General features: G+C 45.2%; 1 protein-coding gene across 3 annotated transcripts in view; it reads left to right on the plus strand.

Moving 5' to 3' along the window:
• The window catches only part of septin8a (septin 8a), a 46,896-nt gene extending 25,899 nt beyond the window's left edge, over positions 1-20,997 (plus strand). For 2 of the 3 annotated variants that reach the window (XM_060936568.1, XM_060936569.1), the window contains 6 exons: positions 6,827-6,988; positions 7,719-7,815; positions 10,334-10,502; positions 10,768-10,900; positions 14,079-14,242; positions 14,408-16,309. In XM_060936568.1, the coding sequence (XP_060792551.1) occupies positions 6,827-6,988; positions 7,719-7,815; positions 10,334-10,502; positions 10,768-10,900; positions 14,079-14,242; positions 14,408-14,411 (729 nt within the window). In that variant the 3' untranslated portion in view covers positions 14,412-16,309. Of the gene's footprint in view, positions 1-6,826; positions 6,989-7,718; positions 7,816-10,333; positions 10,503-10,767; positions 10,901-14,078; positions 14,243-14,407; positions 16,310-16,352 lie in introns of those variants that run through there. The other variant, XM_060936570.1, reaches the window with a different exon arrangement.
• The last annotated feature ends 2,953 nt before the right edge of the window (positions 20,998-23,950 follow it).

Genomic DNA, 23,950 nt, shown 5'->3' on the forward strand with positions numbered 1-23,950 from the left:
CCTCTGCAACATCGCGTGGCGGTCGGGGACAGTGCCTCTGGAGTGGCAGACTGGGGTGGTGGTCCCTCTTTTTAAGAAAGGGGACCGGAGAGTGTGCTCCAATTATAGGGGAATCACACTTCTCAGCCTCCCGGGGAAGGTTTACTCCAGGGTACTGGAGAGGAGAATTCGACCAATAGTCGAACCTCGGATCCAGGAGGAACAATGCGGTTTTCGTCCTGGTCGTGGAACACTGGACCAGCTCTATACCCTTCATAGGGTGCTCGAGGGTTCATGGGAGTTTGCCCAACCAGTCCACATGTGCTTTGTGGATCTGGAGAAGGCATTCGACCGTGTCCCCCGTGGTATCTGTGGGGGGGTGCTTCGGGAGTATGGGGTTCGGGGCTCTTTGCTAAGGGCTGTCCGGTCCCTGTACGAACGGAGCAGGAGTCTGGTTCGCATTGCTGGCAGTAAGTCAGACCTGTTCCCAGTGCATGTTGGACTCCGGCAGGGCTGCCCTTTGTCACCGGTTCTGTTCATAATTTTTATGGACAGAATTTCTAGGCGCAGCCAGGGGCCGGAAGGAATCCTGTTTGGGAACCACAGGATTTCATCTCTGCTTTTTGCGGATGATGTTGTCCTGTTGGCTTCTTCAAACCAGGACCCTTCAGCATGCCCTGGGGCGGTTTGCAGTCGAGTGTGTGAAGCGGCTGGGATGAGAATCAGCACCTCCAAGTCCAAGGCCATGGTTCTCGACCGGAAAAGGGTGGCTTGCCCTCTCCAGGTTGGTGGAGAAGTCCTGCCTCAAGTGGAGGAGTTTAAGTATCTCGGGATCTTGTTCATGAGTGAGGGAAGGATGGAGCATGAGATTGACAGGCGGATCGGTGCAGCCTCTGCAGTGATGCGGTCGCTTTACCGGTCCGTCGTGGTGAAGAAGGAGCTGAGCCAAAAGGCGAAGCTCTCAATTTACCGGTCGATCTACGTTCCGGACTCTCACCTATGGTCATGAGCTTTGGGTAATGACCGAAAGAACAAGATCGCGGATACAAGCGGCCGAAATGAGTTTCCTTCTCAGGGTGGCTGGGCGCTCCCCTAGAGATAGGGTGAGAAGCACAGTCACTCGGGAGGAGCTCGGAGTAGAGCTGCTGCTCCTCCACATCGAGAGGAATCAGCTGAGGTGGCTCGGGCATCTTTTTTCGGATGCCTCCTGGACGCCTCCCTGGGGAGGTGTTCAGGCATGTCCCCCCGGGAGGAGGCCCCGGGGAAGACCCAAGACACGCTGGAGGGACTATGTCTCTCGGCTGGCCTGGGAACGCCCTCGGTGTTCTTCCCAAGGAGCTGGCCAAGGTGTCTGGGGAAAGGGAAGTTTGGGCTTCCATGCTTAGACTGCTGCCTCCGCGACCCGGTCCCGGATAAGTGGAAGAAGACGAGACGTTTCCCAAAAGACCGGACAATGAGAGAGAAATGGGAGCGCTTCGTGCGAGGCACCCGGAAAAAGCCGAGGACCAAAGCAGAGCTCGAGAAAAAGACCAAGAAAATCGGCGATTCACAAGTTGACTGTTGCCAGGGTAAGAAATGAGAGAGACTATACTCTAAATTAGGTGTTCCTGTGTTTGTGTGGTACACGGATAATGTTATTTATTGACACACACAAAAGTAAACAACATGAAAGCTCTGGGCGATTAATACACTTACTTCACATGTCTCAAGGGATATATGGCATGTCAGGGCTTGAAATCTTGGGACCTGTCAAAAACATTAAACGTATATACAGCCCTGCTTAGCCGATTCCATGTGTGTAGCTTATGAAATCTTTCTCCTACAGTAGCCAGTACTCTTCTAAATGAAGAAATATATAAATACACAATAGTAATTAGAAAAAATATTATTTATGTAACAATAGATAGATGAGCATTGATACATGAATCCATAAGTTTAGAAGCTCAGGTGACAATTCCATATTTCAATGCAAAATCGCTCGCTGCTAAACTTGGTCTACACAGGCTGTGCACTGAACCCATGCAGGGTCTCTCAGCCTGCTGGCAGATCCGCAGGTGACGTCACGAATCTGGCTCCAGGCTCCCTTGGGATTTTTCCAGATGCGTTTTATTTTTTTCTGCTGTAGACAGATGGCCTTGTGCAAAATTACCCTTCTGGATGAGTGTGTAAAGGGACATACTTTCATATAAAAAACCCACTAAATTGGTCCAGGATATGCACTTTTAAAGTCGTCATTGAATGAGTTCTTAACCCTGCCTTTTACATTGGTGTGCATCACCTGTAGTGTACCAATGAGCCGTTCTGGTAAACCGGGCCACTGCCTAGCCCACCTCAGAACTGTGTGTGGTACACGATCCAAACCCTCTTCAAGGTGAACAGAAGCAGAATGCACGGTCCCCTGCTTGGCACGGAGTTTCTCCTGTCTCTGTCTGACAATAAACACTGCATCACAGTCAGGTTTTCTAAACCCAGCGTTCATCTGCTTTATGATAAAATAAATGACTTGTTGATTTCCGGGGCCTCGACCTGGGGCTGTGTATCTGCACACTGTGGCATTGTCGCGTCTCGCTGGGTCTCATGGACATGATATTGGATGAAACATTGATCAGCTCATGCTGGACAATCTGGGACAGGACGCTGTTGGATCAATTTCTCATTTTGTGTGTGTGACGGAGGGGTGTGGTGATGGGGGGGTGCAGTTCCAGGATTCTGGCTTTCGTGTGTGTGTGTGTGTGTGGTGTGTGTGTGTGAGAGAGAGACGTACTGAACAGATGGTACTGCGATACTCTGCGAGTGGCTCACAGCCAGAACGTCCTCTGGAGATTCTCATCTCTCAAGTCCTCCACACTTGGGAGGAAAAAATGATAACAGGAAACGCCTGGTGAATAAACATCACACGGAGTTCTGTTTTCCACTCTATATTTACTTTCATTAGAGAAAATGAGATTATTATTATTTCAGTTCTGTAAGTTGGAGGTTAATGTGTGAGTTTTCTGATCTCCAACACATCAGAGATGTTTCTTTTGCGTCCCACTGAAGCTCTGGACCTCGACTTTGACTGTAGTTAGTGTTTATTGCTCAGGCACACAGCAGCCGAAGGCAAGCACACTACTGTTCTTCTTAAGTTTACTTATTCTGCCTTATTCCGACACATTTTTTGGATCCACTACTCCTCCTAGGGCGTTCGAGATAGAGACACCGTTCCAACTCTGAGACGTCTGGCCCGAAGTGGCATAGTGTACTTGTATACAGCTTTTGGATCAACGCGCCCGTTCTCTTGTTCTTGTCGTTTTTCTTTTGTTTTTTTCCCATAGAGAATGAATAGGGCTCATGAGTTGAATCGTCCTACTCGGACACGCTCCATCGCAGATGCACCAAACCTCATGTGATCCTTCAGGCCAACTCCCCCGACACATACATGCAATCGGTTCTGACCCGCACTCATATTTTTTCCTTTCTTTTTGCTCATCCCTTTTTCCTCCATAGGGTTGCATTGATTTTTGGCCCCATTGAAAATGAATGGAGTTTCAGGAGAAAAACTTTCACTCTCCATCAATTTTTTTAACCAAGTGACCAAACTTCAAGAAACTTCACTTGATGCCTCAGGCCAAGTCCCCGCACAGATCCATCCCCTCATCTGAGACCTGCACTCGTCTTTTCCTTGGTTTTCACACATCTCTTTTTATCTCCATTGATTTTTGGCCCCATTGAAAATGAATGGAGTTTTGCTCAGTAACACTTCACCACACATCCACCAAACTTCATACGGCACCTCAGGCCAAATCACCATCACACACACGATATCGGTTCTGACCCGCACTCGCCTTTCTCTCGCCTTTCATCCGTCCAGTTTTTCTCCATTTTGCCGCTAATCAGTGGAAGCTTGACTGAGTCGTTCCTCCCTTCCCCCATAGGTGATGATGCATTTGGCAAGGATCTGCTCATCTGAGACTTTGACAGCAAATCAACTTCAACTCAATGGCCACTTTATTAGGAATACTTACACGCGCACACGATAGCAATTAGCATATAAGCATTCACGTGTTACCATGCTAGCTGTTAGCATGTTACCCATTACGATATCAGGCCTGCTGTTAGCTTGTGAGTTGTTAGCATGTTCACCATTAGCATGTTATCATGAGAACTGTTAACATGTTAGGATTAGCATGGTAGCATGCAGAGTTCGCATGTTTGCTGTTAGTGAGTTCGCCTGAGCATGTTAGCATGCTAACTGTTAGCATGTCAGCTGTTAGCATGTCACCCTTAGCGTGTTAGCATGCTATAAGTTAACATACTATTCATTAGCATGTTAGCCTGTTAGCTGTTAGCATGATAGCTGTCAGCATATTAGCCTTAAAGTGTTAGAATTTTAACAAATAGCATGTTAATCATTAGCATGTTAGAATGCTAGCTGTTAACATGTTATCTATTAGCATGTTAGCATTAACATGTTAACATGCTAGCTTTTAGTATGTTAGTATGCTGTTAGCATGTTAGCATGCTAGTTGTTAGCATGTTGGCATTAGCATGTTGGCATGTTAGCTTTTAGCATGATAGCTGTTCTGCTACAGCTCAGCAAGCACACTTTGCATTTTCTCTGCAGAAATGCAGTCTAGTTAACAGTAATGATTCCTGTAAGTCGTCCACACAGATTGTCCCTGTGATACTGCAGTCATGGGGATTAGACTTGTGTGGATGGAGATTAGACACAGGAAAGTAATACGGAGCGTTTCCACCATGCAGTGTGTAAAGAGAGGAGGAGGAGTTGTACAGCTGTGCAGCCAAGAGCTGATTCCAGGCACAAACATTCACACACAACAGCTGGATGGAGGATTTTAGGTGATTTTACTGTATGACCTTCTGGGTTGTGTTCACAGTGCCGAGATCCCAGACATGAACACGGGACACGTGTCCTACAGCAGCGTGCCGTCGTGAGGCAGGGGTTTCAGCAGCAGGAGCTTGTGGACCTTCAGCGTTATTACAGTCAGTCCCACGTATCACTCAGTGCTCAGGGTCATGGGGTTGGAACAGAAATGCAGAGTGGGAGTAGTTCACGAACAGCTTCACTGAGAACACGGCGAGAATTATGACTTTTATAGAGTGTAATTTGTGAAGCAGGATGTGTGTCCGTGCTCCCAGAGAGGCTCTTATTACTCGCAATGAAGTTTATTCAGAAGTCTTCTAGCAAACATTTAACTCTCTCTCTCTCTCTGTCACACACTCTCTCTCTCTCTCTCTCTCACACACTCACTCACTCTCTCTCTCTCACACTCTCTCTCTCTCACACTCACTCTCACACTCTCACTCTCTCTCTCTCACTCTCTCTCTCACTCTCTCACACTCACTCTCTCTCACACACACACTCTCTCTCTCACTCACTCTCTCTCTCTCACACTCACTCTCTCACACTCACACTCTCTCTCACACTCTCTCTCTCACACTCACACTCTCTCTCTCACACTCTCACACTCACACTCTCTCTCTCACACTCTCTCACACTCACTCTCTCTCACACACACACTCTCTCACACTCTCACTCACTCTCTCTCACACTCACTCTCTCACACTCTCACTCACTCACTCTCTCTCACACTCACTCTCTCACACTCACTCTCTCACACTCTCTCACACTCTCTCACACTCACACTCTCTCTCACACTCTCTCACACTCACACTCTCTCTCACTCTCTCTCACACACTCACTCACACTCTCTCACTCACTCTCTCTCTCACTCTCTCTCTTACACTCTCACTCACTCTCTCACACACTCTTTCTCTCTCTCTCACTCACTCTCTCTCTCTCACACTCACACTCTCTCTCACACTCACTCTCTCACACTCTCTCTCACACTCACTCTCTCACACTCACTCTCTCACACTCACTCTCACACACACACTCACTCTCACACTCTCTCTCTCTCTCTCACTCACTCTCTCACTCTCTCTCTTACACTCTCACTCACTCTCTCACATACTCTTTCTCTCTCTCTCACTCACTCACTCTCTCTCTCTCACACACACACACACACACTGTCTCACACTCTCACTCACTCACTCTCTCTCACACTCACACTCTCTCACACTCACTCTCTCTCACACACTCACTCACTCACTCACTCTCTCTCACACTCTCTCTCTCTGTCTCACTCACTCTCACACTCTCTCTGTCTCACTCACTCTGTCTCTCACTCTCTCTCTTACTCACTCTCTCACACACTCTTTCTCTCTCTCTCACTCACTCACTCTCTCTCACACTCACACTCTCTCTCACACTCACTCTCTCTCACACTCACTCTCTCACACACTCTCTCACACTCTCTCACTCACTCACTCTTTCACACTCTCTCTCACACTCACTCTCTCTCTTACACTCTATCACACTCACTCTCTCACACTCTCTCTCTCACACACTCACTCAGTCACTTGCACACGCGCACACATTCACTCACTCACTCACACTCACTCACTCACTCACTCTCTCTCTCACACACACACACACACACACACACACACACACACACACACACACACACACACACACACACACACACAGTGTGTTTGCATGTGGAGGTGGGAAGTTGATCTAACCGGTGCGTCTTGGTTCAGTGTTGTATCGACTCGGACACACCCGGTTCATCACACCGACTCATAATGAGGCTTCTGTGTGTTTTCCTGAACATGTTGAACCAGAACACTGGTGTTGGGAATCTTATTTTTTGGCTTTTTATTTGCTTTATGTTGGTTTATCAGAGTTAAAATGTTATAAAACCTTTGGTGCATGATGTAGAAACATTAAAAGCTCTTTATCTGGTCATATTATAACATCTGGGTCCTGTTGTGTCTCCAGGTGAACATCATTCCCATTATTGCGAAAGCTGACACAATTTCCAAGAGCGAACTTCACAAGTTCAAGATTAAAATCATGAGTGAGCTGGTGAGCAACGGTGTGCAGATCTACCAGTTCCCCACGGACGATGAAGAGGTGTCTGAGATCAACTCCTCCATGAACGTAAGTCTTATCTTCAGTGCAGGAAACCGTCTGCGTGTGAAAGATGATGAAGTAATAAATGTAAAAAACACACAGCTGAGCTGCTGGTAGCTAAAGGGATGGAGCTCATAATGAAGTGTTAAGAGTTATTAGCTGTTAATTAATTTCTGATCTTGACTGTAGGTGGCTGCTGTTCTTTGTTCTGAGTAATCGAGTGAAATTACTTTAATGAAGAATGGAGTAATAAAATGAGCAGGAATCTGTGATTCTGAACGAACAGATCCTGTGATCTAAACAGATATCAGTACAGATATGGAGAGGAGATTCACTGTTCTGTTCTTTTTTTTTAAAGAAAGATGTCTGTAAAGGTTCACAGGGCACGTGGGTGGGTTTATATGGGAATGAGATCTGGTGGGACGTCCCAAAAACAGTGACGTGTGGGAGGTTTTTTATGCAGTTGGATATGAAGCTCGATCTCGGGTCCAGAAATCCCTAATCAGTCAGGAGAAGAGCAGAGATCCTCTAGAACGTGATGTTTGTGAACAACTTTGATTCAGAATTATCTGGAAATGTATATGTGTACGTCATACTGGAGCTCATGTACACGTCAGGCTGAGTGTACCGGGAGAACGTGAAGTCAGAGCTCTGCTGCTGGTTGATCAGTTATTTCTCTTTAACACTGTAAACCAGAAATGTTCAAGTTCTGAACCCTTTGTGTGAACCCACACCACGTGTGTGTGTGTGTTGTCAGGCTCATCTCCCCTTTGCTGTAGTGGGCAGTGTCGAGGAGGTCAAAGTCGGGAATAAGGCTGTCAGAGCCAGACAGTACCCCTGGGGCGTGGTCCAAGGTAAAGAGTTTGCTTGCTTGTTTGTTTTGTGTTTAAACTTTATATAATTCAATACATGCAGCGCTGTGTGACTCTACAGTACACGGTTCTAAAAGAGTAATGATTTTATAATTCCGTTACCCAGTGTCCCCCAGACGAGGATGGGTCCCTGCTCAGTCTGGTTCCTCTCGGAGTTTGTTCCTCGCCACCATCACCTCAGGCGTCTTCATTCAGGATAAATTTAAATCTAAATTTGGATTTCTGTAAAGCTGCTTTGTGCTGAGGTCCGTAGTTAAAAGCTCTATAGAACTAAAACTGAATTGAATTATTACTAGCGGGTATCCGGAGAGGACTCGAACGCCCCGCACTAACACACACCGTCCTGCACTGACCACATGATGAGTGTTCTCAGGTTTCGTGTGTGCGCGTGCTCTTTCAGAACACGGTACTCAGGAGATGGTTCGGATCTCTGAGCTCGCGTTGGAATGCTGTGCCGTTTCTCTCCCCTGAGGAAAGATTTGGGTTGTTTCTATTTTTAAACGGCTCTATGGGAGCAGTGTTGTGGGCCACAGAACTGAAGTTGCTGAGTGGGAGCTGATCAATGCGCTGCTCACTCACTGAACGTTCAGGCTGAGGAAACACCACGCTGCTAACTGTGGCATGTCGGAGAGACGGCAGCTCCGTCTCTAAATCCCTCCATCCCTCTCTCCCACCTGATGATGATGTCTTGTGTAATCCTCAGTGTAGAGTCCCGTACGTCTCCGTTTGATCTGTTAATCGCCTGCTGATGCTGATGGAGTCCCTGATGTTTCTTCTCTCATCCTTCTGTTTGTGTCGTGGGTTTAGATTTTCTTCTTGCTCAGACTTTGCAACATTTTAATGGAGGAGAAAAAATGTCACCTGTTTCACCCTCCGTTACAGCTTAGCTTTTATTTTTAAATTTATCTTTTTAAATTAAGAATGTTTCAGTAAAAGCACTTATTGGTGGATTTTTCTGTCTCAGTGTAAACTCGTACACACACAAAGGTTCTGATTATAAACTTCACAGGTGACCTGGTGTTTATTCTTCTGTTTTGTGAGGAATTAAACAGATTCTCTCTCTCCATTTAATAGATTGGTGTTTTTTCAGTTTCATATCACATTGTTTTAAAAAAAACACCAAAAACAATGTGATATGAATCATGCCGTTGTGAACAATTTCCCATCAGTCCTGTAGTGTTGTGGGTTTCTTTTAAAATGTATTTTTTTTTAATTAAATGATTATTTTAACATGAAATCAGTGGCGTCCAGTCAGGAATAATTCTTTAATTATTTAATAATTATAAACTAATGCAAAACAGTTCCATAATCCGAGGAACAGTGTGGTTTCTGCTCAGTAAACCGAGATGAATTGCTTTTGATCTATAGGCTGATTATTTTTATTTTTCCCTGTTTTTCCCACGCCTGCGGTTTGTCCAGCTGGATCCCTCGACCTTTCCGCTCCCTCTCGGGTTTCTTTCTTGGAATGTAAAGTGCTGTGTGTTCCCAGTGGAAATGAGTTATTTCTCTGCTGCTGTTTGAGTTGAAAGTGACAGAAAACATCATTACTGATGGGATTACTGTAAAGATTTTTAGATCTGCTTGAGATGAGCGCGTGACTTCTCATTATTTAGAGGCATTTTATTAAACAGATCGACATGAATTCACACTTTGGCTCAGGAACTCAGCATAATGATATCTCTCTCTCTCTCTCTCTCTCTCTCTCTCTCTCTCTCTCTCTCTCTCTAACTGGAAGTGCAGTCAAAAGAATCTGCAATTTTAAATGTTGAGGATTCGGTTCTGCTGTTTTCTTTTCGGCCCGTGTTTCCGGTCACGTTGTGTTTTTGATAAACTCACTCTGTGAGCCCTGAACTCAGTTTCATCCACAAAATAAAAACTTCAGGCTGAATTCTGTGACTCTGTACAACTCTGTTCGCTCGCTGTGTAAAGATCTGCCAACAGATTTGTGTGTGTCGTTAACGTGTGATTTAGGAAGCCGTTGTGTGTCCTGGAGCTCGAATATTCTCAATCAGTAAATTCTCTGAGTCTCCACATGAACAACAACTAAATAAATCCAGCTGAGTTCTGGAGAATTGGAGTACGAGCGTTCCTGTTACAGACATGTTCCCTGTAATTCAGTCAGAACGGAGTCTGTACTCGGGCTAAAATGCCGGGACGCTGGAGCTCGGTGCATTTCGTTTCAGCTACTTTCATTTTCCTGCTTTAGGGTTTTGTTTTGTTTTTCTCTTCTCTTGTAAAGTTGAGTTGGAATTGTTCCAGCTGCAGGAATGCAGAGCAGGAATGCTGATGTTTTCATTCTTTTGTCTTTACATCCCCCCCAGAGAGAAGGTTGTGTGCTCCGTCTCCTGGTGGATTTGGAGTTTTAATTTGAACCTTGAAAGACTTGTGCGATGATTTTGTTTTTTTTAAATACTCACAATATACCGTAAAAAAAAATCACAAAGTATTGAATCCTCCAAAACTAAAATTATGGACCTTTTTTTTTTGTGTGTGTGTATAGTGGAGAATGAGAGTCACTGTGACTTTGTGAAGCTGAGGGAGATGCTGATCCGTGTGAATATGGAGGACCTGCGAGAGCAGACACACACTCGCCACTATGAACTGTACAGACGCTGCAAACTAGAGGAGATGGGCTTCAAAGACACCGACCCTGACAGCCAGCCCTTCAGGTAGGCTCCTCACACTGGGGCTCCTCGCACTGGGGCTCCTCGCTGATGAACAGAGATTTTATAGAGAAACTGTGTGGAACAGATTTAACCCTTGACCCCCTGACTGAAGCCCAGCTCCACTCACCTCCTCCACCGTCACACCGTATCGTTTTAATTAATTCTTAAAACAGCAGACAGGAAGTAAATCATTTGTGATGCTGCATGGAGCATTAAATCTCTGCTGATACACAACTGGATTTGACAGTTTTGTGTGTGTGTTCTGTAGTCTACAGGAGACCTACGAGGCGAAGAGAAAAGAGTTCCTCGGTGATCTGCAGCGTAAGGAAGAGGAGATGAGGCAGATGTTTGTTAATAAAGTGAAGGAGACCGAGGCGGAGCTGAAGGAGAAGGAGCGAGAGGTGAGCAGTGTGACAGCTTTTACTGTTCATTTTAGATGTTAGAGACTTAACACTGTCCAAAAAGAAAAGTTCACTGCTGATGCTCCAGTGCTGTGTAGTTTCAACAAGGCCTGGTTTTAAAAAAAATTGTCTGATTTATATTTAATATAGTTAAAGGTCTTTTCAGTAAATTATTTCTGCACTAAACTCCGTTAGATAAGTCGTCTGATCTAACAGTGTTGCTCTTGAGCATGTGCAGAGAAAAGCAGTTTGCTCATATGGTTGGCTTGTTCTCTTAATTAATCCTGATACACACACACACACACACACACACACACACACACACACACACACACTCTGTTTTCACAAATCCATACATTTTAAATTCCAGTGAAATATTAATGACCTCTGTTTAATGGTAATTGTAAAAAATGTCACTATTTGACAGATGTAAGCCGATATTTTGATGATTTTTTTCACCTTTCCAGATGTTGTATGATCATGGTACAGCGTGCTCACGGCCCTGTTTAGCTCCATAAAGTTATTATTGCTCTTAGTAATGAAACATGGGAACTGCAACAAACACTAATAAATAAAGGCCCATCGGGACTCGTGCTGCCCCACTCTCCCCCACACTGCCCACTCTCCCCCACACTGCCCACTCTCCCCCACTCTCCCCCACACTGCCCACTCTCCCCCACTCTCCCCCACACTGCCCACTCTCCCCCACTCTCCCCCACACTGCCCACTCTCCCCCACTCTCCCCCACACTGCCCACTCTCCCCCACACTCCCCCACACTGCCCACTCTCCCCCACTCTCCCCCACACTGCCCACTCTCCCCCACTCTCCCCCACACTCCCCCACACTGCCCACTCTCCCCCACTCTCCCCCACACTGCCCACTCTCCCCCACTCTCCCCCACACTGCCCACTCTCCCCCACACTGCCCACTCTCCCCCACTCTCCCCCACACTGCCCACTCTCCCCCACACTGCCCACTCTCACCCACTCTCCCCCACACTGCCCACTCTCCCCCACACTGCCCACTCTCCCCCACTCTCCCCCACACTGCCCACTCTCCCCCACACTCCCCCACACTGCCCACTCTCCCCCACACTGCCCACTCTCCCCCACTCTCCCCCACACTGCCCACTCTCCCCCACTCTCCCCCACACTGCCCACTCTCCCCCACTCTCCCCCACACTGCCCACTCTCCCCCACACTGCCCACTCTCACCCACTCTCCCCCACACTGCCCACTCTCACCCACTCTCCCCCACACTGCCCACTCTCCCCCACTCTCCCCCACACTGCCCACTCTCACCCACACTGCCCACTCTCCCCCACACTCCCCCACACTGCCCACTCTCCCCCACACTGCCCACTCTCCCCCACTCTCCCCCACACTGCCCACTCTCCCCCACACTCCCCCACACTGCCCACTCTCCCCCACACTGCCCACTCTCCCCCACACTGCCCCACTCTCCCCCACACTGCCCCACTCTCCCCCACACTGCCCCACTCTCCCCCACACTGCCCCACTCTCCCCCACTCTCCCCCACACTGCCCCACTCTCCCCCACACTGCCCACTCTCTGAACATTTCACTGCAGGAGCCACACCTTCTTTAATTATTTTTACATTGTAGATTTAAATAATGTTTCACATCAGCTACTTCAAGTCACTAATGTTAAAATAAATGCATCACAATATATCACTAAGACATATTATTATTATTATTATTATTATTATTATTATTATTATTATTATTCAGACCCTCCAGGATTTCGTGATGTTGCGATTTGCGACTTCAACACAAATTCAGCCAATCCCCGCGAATTCAGGGCGGTGTTGCAATTATATCCAATCACCGCAACCTTCCCGCAAATTTGACCAATCGTTGGCGTCGTCTTGAGGTGACGTCGACAAACTACCTTCCGCCTTACTTCTGTATACGTTCAAGAGAAGCAGCATGTGCGCAGTGTTGCCAGATTGGGCAGTTTTAAGTGCATTTTAGCGGGTTTTGAACATATTTTGGGCTGGAAAACGTCAGCATTATCTGGCAACACTGCATGTGCGAGTCAGTGTTTATGTAGGCTTAAATTCTGTTACTGAAAGTGTGTGATGTTTACAGTGAAGGACTGTGTGCACTTTACATTATTATTTTTTTACTTAATACAAGAAATTAATGGATGCCAACATTTTTGCCAAAATGGTATTTTATTTTCCATTGTTTAGGCAGCTTCAGCATCATACTGTGAGATTCTGTTCAAATTGTTTTTTTCTTCTCTGAAGCCTGAGCCATTTATTTTATTAGTTTATAATTATTGTTTAATTTAGTCTTCAGGAGAGACTGCCTGCACACAGTACTAGTATTAATAGTTTTTTTTCTTACATGAAAGCTGAGGCATTTATATTATATTTTAAGGTAACTTCATGTTGTGCTGTGAGGTTCTCTGCACTTTAACTTTTGAACCAACAGGAGCATTTGGATCAGTAAAGCCTATTTTTCTGCATTTTTGTAGTCCTGGTAATCTTTTATATTGGTAAAGTTGTTTATAGGACCATTTCTCTTTGTTTTTTTAATCAATAGTTTTTCAGTAATAACTTAATATTTAACATATCACTCAATTTTAATCACAAAAAGAGAAAATCGCAACAATTTCTTGCAGCTTTCACTTCCTCCCGCAATGGAATCGCAACAAAAACCTAAAAAACACCACAACTTTCATCGCAATTTTTTGGAAAACCCCCCGCAACATCAGACATTTTAGCCCGCAACAATCACAAAAAAGGCCCGCGGAATCCTGGTGGGACTGGGTTATTATTATGCCTCTAGTTCCATGAAAGTGCAAACTGTGATTCACAAAAGTATAAAGTAAATGTAATGTATGAGAAAAAAATTGTGTTTATTTAAAAGAAAGAAAAACAAGAACTTTGCTGTCTTTTGTTGTTCTATGGTGTGAAGCTGTACACCGCTGTCGTGCCTCTGAGCAGCTCAGATACGAACCGACATGTTCACTTTCAGTATCGTGTTCTAGATCTGAGCTTCTGGAGCTCCAGAGGTGGAGGCTACATTCTTCACATCACACACATCAGTGGTGTGGCATCTGTGGAATGCTGTGTGTGTGTGTGTGTGTGTGTGTGTGTGTGTGTGTGTGTGTGTGTGTGTGTGTGTGTGTGATCGGATTCTTTTCCAGCTTCACGACAAGTTTGAGCAGTTGAAGCGCATGCACCAGGAGGAGAAAAGGAAGGTGGAGGAGAAGAGGCGAGAACTGGAGGAGGAGATGAACGCCTTTAACAGGAGGAAGGTGGCAGCTGAGACGATGTGTCTCTCGCAGCCACTCAAGAAGGACAAGAAGAAGTGAGTGTTTCTGATCAATTGTTCCTATTTTTTTAGCCACAGCTCAATGTTTTAATAACAGAGAAAACACACAAACATGATGAAATGATCTTGTCCTTATTTTACAGCCACTCCATGTTTCATTTCTCCTTCATTTTGTTGTTTGTCGTTTTCTTTCCCTTTCAGTTAATTTATGAACGTGACATCGCAGGCTGAACGTGGACTTGTCCTCCATCATCATAGTGACATCGCCATTTAGTTTACGTTTTCCTTCCTGTATTCCTCATTGACATTTTGTAAACGGACCAAAGACACTGCCGGGGACCTCAGTCACAGTCCGACTGGGAAGATCAGCTTTCCAATTGTGTGGTGTTTTTTTTTTTTTAATCCTTTGACTGTAGGATCAGTCAATTTATGTCCTTGGATTTTTTTTAATACCATATTCATGTATTCCCCCCCCCTTTTTATTATTATTATTATTATTATTATTATTAAAGACCTGTGGTTAGGTTAACGCGGCGTGGCCTCGGGCTGAGGTTGGGCTGAAGTGCCCTTGAGTAAGGCACCGAACCCCCACCTGCTCCCCAGGCGCTGTAGCATAGCTGCCCACTGCTCTCTCTCTCTCTCTCTCTCTCTCTCTCTCTCTCTCTCTGTGTGCGCGCACACGTCACCAATAAAGGCTTCTTCTTTTATTATAATAATAATTATTATTATTGATGATGAATTGGACTCCCTGTGATTTCATACTGAAGAGGTTCAGACTAATTGATTTCTGTTTTTTTTTTAAATACATGTACACAGGCTGAGTTGCTGCGAGTCAGATTCGCTTCCTGTAACGTGTCCTTAGTATTGAAGATCCGACCCAAACCCTCCAGCACAGCAATAACAATTAAACATTTATTTATTTTTTTACCAAATATTATCTACAAGGGAAAAACAAGTTCACCTTAATCCATCATAAACTCCTTAAGACCTGTAGCTTTGAAATTCTGTATGCGCAGTGTGTTCTGGTGTTTAGTGAAATAAGGAACGTTGTAAGATGCAGATGACCAAATAATGAAGCCATAAAGCCGAGGGTGAGGGTGCTGCGGCGGAGATTTAGCAAAACCAGATAATGTGACTTCAGGCACATGTTTTTATTAAAAATCATTGTATCTCCATTTAAAAGACTTTTTTTTTTTTTTTAAACTGCAAAGCATTAAACTTTCTTCTACAAAAGGATTCACTGGTCTAACATAACCATCTGTTAAACAGTCAGGGGGAGTCTGGGCTGATCTGCTTAGACTGCTACTCCCACGACCTGGATAAGCGATAGAAAATGGATGGATAGCTGGATGGATGATTGTAGTCTCAGATAATTCCAATAAATATAAACCCCCATTTCATGTCCTGAGTGTTTGGGCTTGACTTCAGAACCATTACACATAGAAACCCCACTGAACGAAACCCCGTGAGCCAAAACCAGCTGCATTTCCTCCGAATTAAACCTCGATTCCTGCTGTAAGCAGCGGAGCCCTGTGTGATGGAGTGGATTTAAAGAGCATCTCGAGCAGAAACTAACAGAGCTGACGTTTTCTTCACTTTTTCCTCGGAAGAACAGTTTAAAAATACAACTTGCAGTGCTGTGCAAAAGTCTTAGCACCCTATTATTTCTTAAATACAGATTTTGCATTAGATGTTTTTCGTTATTGCTTCAGTTAAAAAAAAGCAAACACTTGTGAACTTTGTCTTGGTGGAAAAAAGTGGTTTATTACAGAATATTCTGAGTCTCGAGAACAACCAAAGTAAATTCTGAAAAATCTAAGCAACCAACGTCCTTATAAAACTCCCCTCGCGCGCACACCCTGAGCAGATATCCTGTATATGGAATACCTGCATGTTTTTGGATGCAGGAGGAAACTGGAGAACCCAGAGGTTATCTGCTGTCTCGAGGGCACTACCAGGCTGCGTTACAAAAAGGTTCTCTGTTTTCCTCCCATCTCTCAAAAACGTGAGTAGGTGGACCTGGGAAATTGCCCAGGATCGACTCCGGATTCACTGTGACCCTGAGCAGGTTGAATAAATATTAAAACTATTTTGCCAAAAAAAGTGAGCTCTTGTGTTTCTCTTAACTTACCCATGTTTTCTTCAGCACTTCAGAGAAACGCGAGACTCAATCAGGTGCAGCTTGCTCCAACTCCAAGATGATGATGGCCAAAGCCAACGTTGAGCCGCTGAAGTGCCAGAGCTGGTGGCAGTGCTGTACGTGTCTCGTCCACAGCAACGCCTGGAAGGAAGGTTTCTTCTGAATGAAGGCCACAGAACTGAACAAACCGACATCACGAGCTCAAACTGACAGAAACACAGCCGCGGCCACAAACTCGGTACCACCAGGAGAACGAAGGTCTTTCTTCTGATTCTCTTCTGCTATATCTCTCTGATAACACTCTCAGCCACGCCCCTACACTCTCAGCCACGCCCCTACACTCTCAGCCACGCCCCTACACTCTCAGCCACGCCCCTACACTCTCAGCCACGCCCCTACACTCTCAGCCACGCCCCTACACTCTCAGCCACGCCCCTACACTCTCACACATGCCCCTACACTCATACACATGCCCCTACACCAACAGCCACGCCCCTACACCCATGCACATGCCCCTACACTCATGCACATGCCCCTACACCAACAGCCACGCCCCTACACCCATGCACATGCCCCTACACTCATGCACATGCCCCTACACCAACAGCCACGCCCCTACACTCATGCACATGCCCCTACACCAACAGCCACGCCCCTACACTAATGCACATGCCCCTACACCAACAGCCACGCCCCTACACTAATGCACATGCCCCTACACCAACAGCCACGCCCCTACACTAATGCACATGCCCCTACAACAGCCATGCCCCTACACCAACAGCCACGCCCCTAGACTCATGCACATGCCCCTACACCAACAGCCACGCCCCTAGACTCATGCACATGCCCCTACACCAACAGCCACGCCCCTACACTAATGCACATGCCCCTACACCAACAGCCACGCCCCTACACCAACAGCCACACCCCTACACTAATGCACATGCCCCTAAAACAGCCATGCCCCTACACTCATGCACATGCCCCTACACCAACAGCCACGCCCCTAGACTCATGCACATGCCCCTACACCAACAGCCACGCCCCTACACTAATGCACATGCCCCTACACCAACAGCCACGCCCCTACACTAATGCACATGCCCCTACAACAGCCACGCCCCTACACTCATGCACATGCCCCTACACCAACAGCCACGCCCCTAGACTCATGCACATGCCCCTACACCAACAGCCACGCCCCTACACTAATGCACATGCCCCTACAACAACAGCCACGCCCCTACACTCATGCATATGCCCCTATAGTCATGCACATGCCCCTACACCAACAGCCACGCCACTACACCCATACACAGGCCCCTACACGGTCATGCCCCTACATGGTCACACCCCTACAGCCACGCCCCTAAGCCACAGCGACGCCCCTATACTGTCATGCCTCTACACTGTCATGCCCCTACAGCCATGCCCCTACACCCACAGCCACGCCCCTATACTGTCACACCCCTACACCCACTGTCATGCCCCTACACCCACGCCCCTACACGGTCATGCCCCTACACCCACAGCCACGCCCCTACACCCACAGCCACGCCCCTACACCCACGCCCCTACACGGTCATGCCCCTACACTGTCATGCCCCTACACCCACAGCCACGCCCCTACACCCACAGCCACGCCCCTATACTGTCATGCCCCTACACCCACAGCCACGCCCCTGCACCAACTGTCATACCCCTGCACTCTCAGCCACATCCCTACACTGTCATGCTCCCTGCACCAACAGCCACACCCCTACACCTGCACCCACGCCCCTACACCTGCACCCACGCCCCTACACCTGCACCCACACACCTGCACCCACACACCTGCACCCACACCCATCTGGGCGTTGAACATTCAAACTCCATCTCTCCCTGCTGTAAAAAAAAAAAAAAAGCCAACTGGAGCGAACAGCTCAACTCTGTTTTCCAGTGTGATGTGTCGTGTAGCTCAGTATCCTGTTTTGTTTTTTGTTTTTTCTCTCACACACACACACACACACACACACACATGTATTTTGTATGTGAAGCTCCTTGAGGGACAAAAGTAAAACAGAATTATCAGGACGTTATGTTTCCAGGTAACAGTGACATTCTGAGGACAGAGCCGGGTTTTTTCTTTGACGAGACGTTTCATGTTTGTTTTTATTTATTTTTGACTGGATTGTATTCACAAGATTGCAAAGAATGGATATTTATTTGAAAAAGATTTAAGGAAATTTATTTTTCTATGCTACTAGATATTTTTCATTTCATTAGCAGTTATTATATTTCATTGTTTAAAACATGACACACATGAGAGAGAGAAAAGATACAAAACATTTATTTGATTTAGTTTCCTATCAGTGTATACATTTTTGTAAGAATCTCTCTAAAATGAAAAGATAGATTTCATTTTTGTGTTTATAAAAGCAAATTTCTGGAAAGTGCCCGCCTTTTAAAAGAGTGCCAAAGCAGCGTTTTACGACATTCACAACAACAAAAACATCCGTGATGAGCTCAAGATTTCACCAAATCTGCGAGTGCCACGATCACTTCACATGAGATTTAAAAGAATGGAACCACAGAGAAATATTTCCCGTTTTTGAGGCATTACTGCTTTTAACAAAATATTATATATGAAAGCACAAAGATAATTTATCTATTCGAAATGCATAAAGGTTTATTTATAACGTGGTACAAGCCAGATCAGTGCCTTGACCAGATTTATTTCCCACGGTTTCTCCACGTCTCTGAGCGTTAGCATGTTAGCGTATGGCAGATCATTCCTGGCTCAGGGTTAACGGCCCTTAAAGGAGATACGCAGAGCCATGGCCTCAGTTTTCGTTTATAAATGCCTTGAGACCTTAAGAATGGCACAGGAATAGTTTTAAGCGTTAACAATAAATCTAATATAGTAATGTTTACGATTAAAGTGATTTATATAGGTAGCGGTCTGAGTGAATGACCTTGACGTCCATAACGTCACAGCAGGAAGTCTATCGGTCTCATCGCCATTTCCACTATACTACAATACAGAGCTGACTGCAACTCCGATCCTACATTTAGAGCTAATTTATCGCCATGCCATGTAGATGTGTTGCTGGCCGGTGCAGCAACATGACAGAAGGTGGATTTACGTTGCATTCACGGCCCAAGAATGTTCAAACTGCAAAGATTTGGACGCGTTTTGTGAGAAATTCACGGATTGGACGCCTACAAAGTGGTTTCTCCTCTGCTCTGCACATTTTCCTGAAGACTCATACGAGACCTCTGATCTGTTGAGGAGCGTTGGCTATAAGCCCGGATTGAAAGAGGGTGCAGTACCAACAATTAAAGAAAAAGGAAAGTAAGTTCAGTTGCACCAGTTCTCCCGGAGTGTGAGCTGAGCAGTAATGGCGGAGTACTCAGTATGGAGAAAATAGAGAATGAGTGGACCAGTCGTCAGATTTCTCCACTAGATGCTTTTTATTTATTTATTTTCCCCCGCTGGATACGCTCGCCTCAGCAGCAATATCTCGCCCTTATGTGGAAGAAGTGAATGAACGAAGAACTGAAAGTCAGATTGTTTCAAAACAATCGGCCACAATGTCGGCCTTCAAGAAGCGAGAACACAGACGGGTAAGATGCGACTCTCATTTGGATACAAAACAAAAACACTCGTCGTTTACCTGCATTTAGATTAATACATGTAACTTGTATTGTGTGTTTAAGTTAGCGGTATAAGATTATTTAATTTGCTTCAGAATGTGATTGTCTCAGTTCATCTGATTATTTAATGAGCCTTTTACGGTTTATCAGTGAAAATGCATGCATGTACATGTAGGCTGCATAAGTTATAACACCCATCCTGTTTTAATGAGTCACATGAGACCGTCAGTTCAATTCCATCCAATTCTCTAGACAGCTTTGTTCTCTGGCTTTATTTCATAAGGCAGGGGCCTCCGTGGCCGACGTGTTACTATCAGATTCACTTTCCGATGGTTTGAACTGATATGGTTCTACATGTATACATCTATAGCAGTAGCATGTACACACACTCCAATTTCAGGACTATCACAGTCAGATGTATTACTATCTGAGGAATCCGAAGAATCTCCAATAAATCCAAACGAAGAGGCCATTGCACCCGCTCTCACCTGCCGAGTCTGGCTTTGGTCTATAGCACCGGTTCCCGCTGTGACGTCATGCACTCAGGGCTGGCTGGCTCAGCGGGGCAGCTCCAATGCCAGCTTCACGGTCGATTTTAACTCTCAAAATATATTTTATATTCCCAATTATGCAGCAAACAAGAGCTAAGGACGGAGATACTATCCGCTCAGAAATATATTTAAAAATAAAGGTTCTGTGTATCTCCTTTAAATCAGTGCACAGTCTGAGGGATCAGGACACGTGAGGCCGGTTGTTTTTAGCTTTGCGTAAACGAGAGGTCACGTTTCCTCCTGTGCGTTTTTGTACGGTTGTGTTTGGTGTTGTGTAAATAACTGAGAAGGAAAAAAAATGAAGTCAGCTGTGATTTACATTGTGAATGAAAAGTTCTGCAGTGGTGTAAAGGTTCTAGTACCAGCTTGGCAAAGACGATCCACTCGGCGCCATCAGGTCTCTAACTGACCCCCAATCACCTGCAACAAGAAACGTCCCAAAATAAAACAACTCCACTGCTTCAACTGTCTCTGTGTGTTGTGTCCACGTGAACACTCTGGCTACAGAAACAGCAAACAAAAAAAACCACACTTCATTTAAATTCTATAAGAAATCATAACATTTCACCAAAATAATCTGGAACTTTCATTTTGTTAAAGAGTCAGTTTAATAAACTCAGCCGGAAAAACTCTGTAACGATGTTCTGGATATTTAATTACTTTTTTATTCAATTAAATATTTTGAGAAGGAACCGGACCTGTTCACCTGTTAGGAAGGAGAGAGATGTGTGAAAATCTCAATGTCTCACACACACACCATTTTTCTAAACTGCACAAAACACTATAAAATTTAATTTATAATAAGCAGATTTTAAAAAGTGTTTAATAAAGAAAAATATAATACTTGATGTGATGTTTTCTGTAAGTAGATGTTTGTGTATGGTCTCTGTAAGGAGTCTCCAGTGTGAGTGCTGTGTAACAGTCATAGATGAAGTTGGAACTGTAAGTTTTCTGACGTCTTCAGGACAGAGGAGTTTACACTTCTTTAGTTTCTCAGGAAAAAGATGGAACAAACTTTTACCTGATTAAGAAAGAGAATAAAGAGACTCTGGTGAGGGAACGAGTGTTTATCGCTGCTATAACATCAGTGACAATAGGAACTAACTTGGACGTCTCATATCATTTCATGTACCTAAACAGACAAAAGGTCATCATTCAAACTCCAAATATTCATAGAAGAGTAATAGCACACCGCGTGGTGCGCTGTTCTATGAAAATAATCCACCTCAGGATCTGAACAAGATTTTACTCCTATAGCAGCACGGCCTGCAGTGCGTCACTCTTTACATAAAACATGAAGCCGATCCATGTTTAAGAACTTCGATCTCATGATGGTGATGCACTGGAGCAGATTCTTCATCCCTGATTAAGAGACACTTTCTCCTGGATGGAGGAGTCCGAGAGAGTTCAGGTCCGTTCCGGAGGCACTGGGTGGAGCAGAACAGAGGCCACCAGCACTGTGATACACAGTCAGAACTGTGGAGACATCATGGAGACAAGCTGCTCACATCTCTCTCTCAGAGCAGGGAGGGGAATAGTTTACATAAATATATTACAGAAAATAAAGGATCGTTTAGTTTGGGTTCACTAAACTAACCCACTAATATATAACATTATCAAAAAAAAAAAGGATCAAGAACAAAAATCAACCAAACACACCGTACGTGTGTCATCAGATCACGTGACTTGTCACTGCGTCTTGCAGGCTGATGGTTTTTTTGCAGCGACATCTAGCGGACTGAGGAGGAATTACACTCCAAAATCACAAACCATCTGACATCCCCAGTCCAGTTGCTCTCTTTTACCACCCACAGTTCACACACTTGTATAAATTCCTCTCTGCATTTAACCCATCTGAAGCAGTGGGCAGCCATGCTAACAGCGCCTGGGGAGCAGTTGGGAGTTCAGTACCTCGCTCAAGGGCACCTCAGCCCAAGGCCGTCCCATATTAACCTAACCTGCATGTCTTTGGACTGTGGGGGAAACCGGAGCACCCGGAGGAAACCCACGCAGACACGGGGAGAACATGCAAACTCCACACAGAAAGGCCCTCGCCGGCCCCGGGGCTCGAACCCGGACCTTCTTGCTGTGAGGCGACAGCGCTAACCACTACACCACCGTGCCGCCCTTTTGTAAACAAGCAGTCCATTTTTACTGCATTATATATCTGATATTATCAAGAAATCTTTTATTGTGGTTGTCCAAACCAAATTATATTTTGCATATTAGTCTCTGAGTACAGATAAATTGCAAGAAATTATTTTCTTCAAAACTTCCATTCATCTGTGAAGCAGCCCATTTAATCTAAGATTACATCAAGCTTACTAAGTACTACTTTGACATGTTACTGTTTGATGTGGCTAACTTGGCCCTGTTTATGAGACACTTTGAGGGCTTAAATATGTGACAAGGCACATCACAGTTTGTCTTTTATTATATATATATATATATACACACATACACACACTATATTGCCAGAAGTATTCGCTCACCTGCCTTGACTCACATATGAGCTTAAGTGACGTCCCATTCCTAATCCATAGGGTTCAATATGATGTCGGTCCACCCTTTGCAGCTAGAACAGCTTCAACTCTTCTGGGAAGGCTGTCCACAAGGTTTAGGAGTGTGTTTATGGGAATTTTTGACCATTCTTCCAGAAGCACATTTGTGAGGTCACACACTGATGTTGGACGAGAAGGCCTGGCTCTCAGTCTCCGCTCTAATTCATCCCAAAGGTGTTCTATCGGGTTGAGGTCAGGACTCTGTGCAGGCCAGTCAAGTTCATCCACACCAGACTCTGTCATCCATGTCTTTATGGACCTTGCTTTGTGCACTGGTGTACAGTCCTGTTGGAAGAGGAAGGGGCAGCTCCAAACTGTAAAAACAGTCTGCACGCCGAGGTGCTTGATTTTATACACCTGCGGCCATGGAAGTGATTGGAACACCTGATTCCGATAATTTGGATGGGTGAGCAAATACTTTTGGCAATATAATATATATAAAAATAAATCACACATACACACCTTAGATTGTTCAATCTGCAAACAATAATCATTTATATTGGTTTAATAGTCACTGAAATATACATAACTGATTTAAAGATTCATGACATCAGCGCAGTATACAGAAATAATACTAAACTGATGAATTATAAATTACATGTATGCCCAGGAAAATTATTCATTCAGTTGGTATCATTGTTAGTTGCAAATTCTCACTATATATTTGAAGGTGTGTGTTAACTGTTATGGAATGTGACTTCTTAATGAAAGAGGATTCTTGACAAAAATATGCTGGGGTCCCTGACCCTTGCAAAAATTGTAAATGTATTATAATGACATTACTTTCTGCCTGATTGGCACAAAACCCTAGAACCACCTTTTACTTCACAAAACAGCTGCCTGTACACACCGA

Source organism: Neoarius graeffei, chromosome 12 (assembly GCF_027579695.1).
Source record: "Neoarius graeffei isolate fNeoGra1 chromosome 12, fNeoGra1.pri, whole genome shotgun sequence".
NCBI lineage: Eukaryota > Metazoa > Chordata > Actinopteri > Siluriformes > Ariidae > Neoarius > Neoarius graeffei.